The sequence below is a fragment of the Penaeus japonicus genome, unplaced genomic scaffold (genome assembly GCF_977035675.1).
Source record: "Penaeus japonicus unplaced genomic scaffold, GWHDUDI00000001_assembly GWHDUDI00000025, whole genome shotgun sequence".
NCBI lineage: Eukaryota > Metazoa > Arthropoda > Malacostraca > Decapoda > Penaeidae > Penaeus > Penaeus japonicus.
In genome coordinates, this window is record NW_028234427.1 from 37,124,549 (window position 1) to 37,132,048 (window position 7,500).

The 7,500-nt window shown below is 44.2% G+C and overlaps 1 protein-coding gene across 2 annotated transcripts in view; it reads left to right on the forward strand.

Moving 5' to 3' along the window:
* The window catches only part of LOC122248234 (uncharacterized), a 30,328-nt gene that overhangs the window by 15,182 nt on the left and 7,646 nt on the right, over positions 1-7,500 (forward strand). For both annotated transcript variants that reach the window (XM_086551665.1, XM_086551666.1), the window contains exons 7-8: positions 2,856-6,422; positions 6,584-6,716. In XM_086551665.1, the coding sequence (XP_086407791.1) occupies positions 2,856-6,422; positions 6,584-6,716 (3,700 nt within the window). The remainder of the gene's footprint in view (positions 1-2,855; positions 6,423-6,583; positions 6,717-7,500) is intronic.

Consider the following 7,500-nt stretch of genomic DNA (forward strand, 5'->3'; position numbering starts at 1 on the left):
TACATTACAAAAGACAGAACATACATATATTGATTAAACTCTAATTCATTAAACATGGCCAAAACCTCATTTTCATTTTACTTTTTGTATATGTTGATGATTTTGTTATGAATTATGATCATAATTATTGATAGTAGTCTTGAGGTCATCTGGTTGAAATTAGACTATATTAACATACTTTTGAACCCCAGGCAAGGAGGCGGCTCACAGGCACAAAGCGAGGGAAGAAACGTGCCAAGAAAGTTGCTAGGGTCGGTAGGCTTGTTGCAACAGTTGCCGAGTTGTTTTATGCAATGCTGTTTTTCCTTTGTGGCGAGAGCATGAGCACACTTTCCCACTAATGGGTCTAAGCATGGATGGAAGAGGTTGTTTTAGGTTTAAGTTAGGTTGTTCCTGGTTGATGTGGTCATCAAATTTGTTGTTGATGATATTGACTGGTCTTTCGAGGTGCTATTATTATAGTTATTCTATTTTCTTTTCCTTTCTTTTTTTTATCCACTTGCGAAGGATGTTTTATATTACAAATATTATCCCTTGTATCTCATTGGCACTTTGTTTTCCTGAGTTCCCTTAAGTTACACTACTTCTCTTGGATGAAAGAAATTTGTATGATCTTATGGGCTTGTCTCAGTTATCATATAGAGGCTTGAAATTGTACACCTTTGGTACTTTGATTATGAAATGTTACCTTTGATTTTGGTATTTTGTTCTTATATGTTGATTTCTAATTTAATGGTAGGAATTAGAGGTAGGATATTAGGTGAAATAGGGGGTTGGATTAAAGTTGGTTTGGCTTTTTCCTTCCTTCCTTCCTCCCTCCCATCCTCCCTCCCTCCCTCCCTCCTTCCCTCCCTCCTTCCCTCCCTCCTTCCCTCCCTCCTTCCCTCCTTCCTCCTCCTCCTCCTCCTCCTCCTCCTCCTCCTCCAACTACTCCATCTCCTCCTCCTCCTCCTCCTCCTCCTCCTCCTCCTCCTCCAACTACTCCATCTTCTCCTCCTCCTCCTCCTCCTCCTCCTCCTCCTCCTCCTCCTCCTCCTCCTCCTCCAACTCCTCCATCTCCTCCTCCTTCCTCCTCCACCTCCTCCTCCTCCTCCTCCTCCTCCTCCTCCTCCTCCTCCTCCTCCTCCTCCTCCAACTCCTCCATCTCCTCCACCTCCTCCTCCTCCTCCTCCTCCTCCTCCAACTCCTCCATCTCCTCCATCTCCTCCTTCTTCCTCCCTCCTCCTCCTCCTCCTCCTCCTCCCTCCTCCTCCTTCTCCTCTCCTCCTCCTCCTCCTCCTCCTCCTCCTCCTCCTCCTCCTCCTCCTCCTCCTCCTCCTCCTCCTCCTCCTCCTCCTCCTCCTCTCCTCCTCCTCCTCCTCCTCCTCCTCCCCTCCTTCCTCCTCCTCCTCCTCTCCTCCTCCTCCTCCTCCTCCTCCTCCTCCTCCTCCTCCTCCTCCTCCCCTCCTCCTCCTCCTCCTCCTCCTCCTCCTCCCCCCCCCCCCTTATATCATCCTGACCAAAATGAAGGGTAAGTAGATGCAGTTTCAGACAAGGTTTGACATAATAGATTGAGAGACAGAAGGAGAAGCAGATGAGATAGATAATGATGTAATTAATGGAATGGATTAATTTATCTGACTGATGGTAAGGTGGTTGGTCAGGTAGCAGTTGTTTGTCTTGTCTTTTTTGTCTTTGTGTTTGTCTGTCTGTCTGTGTTTAGTCTATGACTTTTTGTTATTTACAACTTCGTATGAGGATGAACACAGTTGAAAAACAAAAACATAAAAACATGCATACTCCCAAATGACTTATTTATTTTCTACACTTGTACTCACACTCTGCATGGGTTAGAACTTCTGAAGTTGAAAATCCTTTCATGAAAATCAGATTTCCTTTTAGCTACAAGCACTCCTACTCCTGGCTGACTTTGTTTTCTTCGATTGATGTGACTATTCAAAAGAACAGATTCTGGACATTTTGTTTTCTCTTTGCACAAAAAATGTTTTTTTTTAATTTATTTTATTTTCTCTGAATATGCTCTCTTATCATTTTATTGGTTTGATATGCTTAAAGCCTGCTTCTTTCTCCCTCTCTGAAGCTGTCCTATTTTGGGGTCCTTCCTTCCAGCTGTCCCTGTTCCTGTCTTTGTTACGTGGAATTTGGAAACATTGACCAAAATTGACTCGGAAATGGCTTTGAATACTCAGAGTGATATTCTCCCTCTCTGTGTGTTTTCTCTTCTATCACTTGACAAAATTTATGGTTAAACAGTGTCTTGTAGCATTTAATTTTCCCTTCTTATTTGACATTTTTATATATACATAAAGAGACCATCTCCCATCCCATCCTTTTTCCATAAAGTATTGATGATCATACTGAACTATCTGATGTGTGTAAATCATATTTTATCAGGAGAATTTAATGCAGTATAATCATGTTGCCTAGTTTTATAGAGAGACCCTCTTTGAATTAAGAGGGTGGTAGATCCAACTGCATATGACCCAGATTTATGTGATCTAGTCTTCATCATCAGTAATGAATGATAAGCAGAGTGACCAGTTATTGTTATGTAATTATTTTTAGGAGTCTATCTTAATTGTATTTGATTGTAAATTACCCTCAGTTGTGGATGGTCTCACAAGATCTTAAACCAATTGTTATAATCAAATGCACAAAGCTGGCATTGTATGTTTTGATTGATTTATTTTTTGAGAGGAATTTGATGAATTTGTGAATTTGATAAAGATATTTACCAGAAAGATGTTAAGGGAGATATATATGAACTTGAGCTGCATTGAAGTAGGGTATGGCATAGTTTAACTTTGGATGATAAAGTGTTTTTGGAATAACATTTCTCTTCTCTTCCGTAACAGACTGAGCAGTGGCCTCCAGGGGGATGGGTAGCCTCTTGGCATGTGGAGGAGAGCAGCAGAAGTCACCTGAGTGATAACGCCTCCTCCCAGAATCGCTTCCATTCGAGCTTACAGTTACTATCTGAAACTAGTCTCCAGCCCAGGCTGTCCCTCTCGGACCACAACACCACTTCGAGCAGTGCACAAATGGGAGAAGACTGCTACACCCCTCAGGAAAGAACATCCTGTACCTCAGCTGCCAATTCCTCTACTAATACTGCCACAACAACGTGTTGGTACGATATCATAACATCCCTGAGCTTAACGACGACTTCTCAGACGGGAGCCATCAGAAGCGCTCAGGGTCATGCAGCTGCTGCAAGATCTCAGGACACCAACAATATCTGGCATCAAGACCCTTTGCTCAGCAGCACAGGAAGAAACAGCAGCAGCAGTAGCAGCAGCAGCACGGATTCTCCCCTCCAGGCCCACTACCACCAGAAGTCAGGTGGGCACCAGGCCAACAGAGGGGACTCCCCTGATGGGTCTGGGAACTTGGAGGACATGGGTACCTCTTTGGCACCCATAGGAGAAAGCAGCATGCAAAAGTTTTCCCCTTTGTCACTGGAATCAGCAGTCACTAGCACAAGCAGTTCCCCAGAACAGAAGAACTGCCATGTGTCTCAGTCAACAATGGATAACCTTGACTTCAAGGACTCGAAGGTGAAAGTTCTTGAAAACAAGGAAATTTTAAATCATACCTCAAGTGAAATTAATGCAAATCTCCTTGTTAATAATGTAAGTAAAGATGAAATTAGCAACATACTTCAAGTGAAGGGGGAATTATTAAAGTCGTTAACAGAGACAACCAATAAACAGTATCCAATTGATTTAGCAGTATTCACTTGTGAGGACAAAAGTAAGGGTGCATTAAATAAGAACCTGGCCAAAGTTAGTTCTAAGAGTAGTAATAGTGAAAGGACCAATAGTAACGACAGCGGCACAGCAGAGGAAGGTGCAGAAGTAACCACCAAAGACGAGGGGTACTCCACCATGTCCAGTGACGTTCAGGCAGAGGTTAAGGAAAGTGTAGCCATTAGTTCTGTGACAACTGTGCAAGAAGAACCTCTGACTCTTGTTCCTGTCAGTGAGAGTGGTAGCACGGAGTCTACCAGTGTTGTAGCTGACACGTCCTCCAGAAAAGGGTCTAGTAACAAGAGTGAAAATGATTCGACAGACAAAATTAGTGTTAAGGAGAGAAAGGTATCCAATACAAATACAGAGTACTGTGATGGTCTTCGTGTTATATATGATGAAGAAGACAACAATTCAGATGTATTTTTTATACCAATTCAAGAACCAGAAAATGAGAGCTTGTATAGACATAGTTATCATGTACCATCTAACACGGAACCGAGGTTGCCAGCGCGATGGTACTCAGATTCCCAGCTCTACAAAGAAAGGAGAAATGCTCAAGGTCATAAAATTGTTGCTAGTCTTGACAGACACGTGTCTGTAAAAGATCTCGCAGAGAGGACTGCCTCCACTGCAGAAGTGTTGGAAGAAGCTTGCAACACAAGGAGCTTGAAAAGGTCCTCGGCACAGGCAAGCCTCAAGAGAGCCAATCTCCGCAAAAGAGAAGAACAACCTACCTCAGGCAGCAGTGAAGAGCTGTGGCCACTAGAGGACGACCACAGAAAGTATCTCTCTCCTACCTACAGCCATGCTGAGCTAGAGGACTGGTCACTAGACTTGTCATCAGAATATCTGAGTGGTGCATGTGGGGAGGGCGAGGGGAGTGAGAGTGTGGGTACGAGTGGGGCCCACCATGGATCTCTGCCGTCCATCCAAGAAGCCACGCCCGAACTTGAGGAGGACAATAATGAGTTCCTCTGGAATGGTGCTACGTACTTTAAAACGGATTTAGATTTAGACTGGTCGAGCAAAAAGGAAATGACCAAAAGCTGGCAGTTGGATCATGCGAAGGAGAATCAGATTGTAATGTCTCCACGATCTGGGTGCTCTGACCAGCCTGCGGTATGGTCCAGCAGCGAGCAGCTTTCGTGCTGTTCCGAAGGGGTTTCAAAGTGTAGTTCTGATTTTGAAAATTTCTGTGAACAAATATGTAACTTGCCTGAACTGAAAAGGGTATCCTTTTGCAGTAGTGAGTTAGGAGGGCAGGAAGCCTCTAAAGGTGCCAGCCACGACACCTCGAGTGCGGGCGAACATGAAGAAGAACTCGCAGATGAAATGTGTATTGATACTGTTTTTACTAGAGATTTTTACCGCCTTGTTAAGTTTGAAAGCAACCGAAGTCTCGCAGCCTCGTCTAAAAGTCTGGCCACTTCTGATGGACTCCTCACTATAGAGAGACTGCAAGACTTGGAATCTAGTGGATCACGCAAAGAGGCATTAGCATCTGTCCTTGGTTTTATTGCAGAGCAGCAGAAGTATTGCAAGGAGAGAGAAGCTCAGGATGAGAAAGTTGGCAGTAGTCACTCCAGAGATATGCTGAAGATTGCCAACGCCATTGAATGTGCTGGATCTCCTTTAGCCTCCGTTCTCTTCAGGGGAACGTTTCCAAAGTCTGCGCTACGTGAAAGTACCGGTGACCAGAAAAAAGCCTCAGAGGAATTTTCCATGAGGACTCTGCCCACAAAATCATGGAAGCAAAGTAACTCGGTGAAGAGTAAAGTTGGTCCAGCCGTTCCTGCCAAACCCAGGTCATGTTACCTTCAGGGAGGTCAACCTGGAGCTGCTACCTCTAACGTCTTACCTACTACTCCTGCCAAATGTCACCCTGCAGCCGCATCCTCATCCCTTCCAGCTGCATCAGCTGCATTGCCACCTGCTTCCCTCCCAGTCTTGCCGGCCACATCTCACCCACACCCCTCTGTGCCTTCCCGGTCATCTAGTTTGGCCCCTTTCCAGGCCATGCCTGCTTGCAAAGAGGAAGTCCCTCTTGATCCTATCCCCAAGGTGCCCATCAGCAATGCCTCGCACCCTTCTGAGACAGACTCCATTTCAGAGCAGCAGATTTATTGTACGCCTTGTCCTGAAGTACCTCATCACAACCCTCCAGTACCTGATCACAATTGTGTGGACTCGTCTTGTTTCCCCCCGGTGCCCCATCGCTCGTCCAGCATGGCTTTCTGTTGCAATGTGTTACCTGTACCCGAGCACAAGGTGTCCCTTAATGACCCCCCTCCCGTGCCCAAGCGTATAACAAGCCGAGCCCTGCCCAAGCCTCCAGCTGTGATAACCAGCCAGGCATCATTAAACAATGCCAATGGCACAAGCAAGAGCAGTGGTCATGAGGGCAAGCGGCCCCGGAGCTTCCTGGGTCTGGGAATCTCCAGCCCCAAGAGGCCCCAGAGCGAACACCACGAGCTTCCCAGCCTGAGTGAAAACCCAGCTGGCATGCTGGTGGAGTTGCAGCGAATGGCCAAAGTGGAGGAGGAAGAAGAGGAGAAGAGACAGAGACCAAGACCTGGCGGCCTCTACGAAGCCACGAGTCCTGGTGGGTCTGTGGGACTTGGTACTGGCTGGGTCAGAGTCCAACCACATGTCGATCTGCAAGATCCCCAGGTAGGTTGGTGCTGATCAGTGGAGAACCCAAAAGATGTTGAATGATAAAACTCAATACAATTTCCATTAAACTCTAAATCTTATAGATTCTAATATCCGTTTTTGTTTCTCTAGTATGAATAACACTGCCACCAGCCCTCTGATGAGTTTTCTGCTTTCAGGCTCGAGCTAATCTGTTAGATGGGATGATGGAGTCAAGTGAGGGCTGCAGCTCAGAGACGGAGGATGATGAGGGCATGGCGCACCAGTATGCACAGCTCAGGTCTATGCATCGCAGCAGACGTAAACGCAAAGGTGAGCTTTGTTGACGGGTTGTTTTTTCCCCTTGGTTTTGTTGTTTTTGGACATTTAAAGGAAGTGGTGCAGATGCATTATGTTTTTTTCTCTTTCTGTTAGGAAAAGTTTTGATTCAAAGCATTTAGCTTGAAACCTGTGTAATTCTGCTCTATTATCTTGTTGAGTAGGCTCAATGCTCCTCACCCTGTATAGACTAGGTTTCTATACTGAAAGAATGTTCATACCTAAGTGGTTATAGGTAACGTATATGTTTTGGAATTAGGGAAATTTTGTATAAGGTTTGTTCTGAAATAATTACACAAGCTTATAGGTTCAGCCAAACTAGTATTAGCACAGAATTCAGACCTCTTATTTGAGAAGATATGAGGCTATGACAAACATCCTTATGAAATTGATAATTAACTTTGCTGAGTATAAGACAACTTTCTTATCTACTTTCATAAAGGTTTTATTTGTCCATCTAAAACATTGATAGGGATTTTTTCTATATTTTTTCTATCAAAACAAGATTTGAATTGAAGTATTTAATGATGAATAGGAAGAAATAATATCGTATAAAATCTTATTATCGTTAGCAGAGTGAAGGGAGATTTATGAAGAATTATGACTTTGCAGGTTGTAAATAGTTGTACATAATTTTGCCATGTTGTTCAGAAGTGACTTTCCACAATAAATAGTGTTTTGAGTGATAATAAGCCTCTTGAATGGCGTAGCATAAAGTTCCTTTTTTAAAAATCCAAGGTATTAGTTACTATCTATTAATAGAACACTTATACAGTGA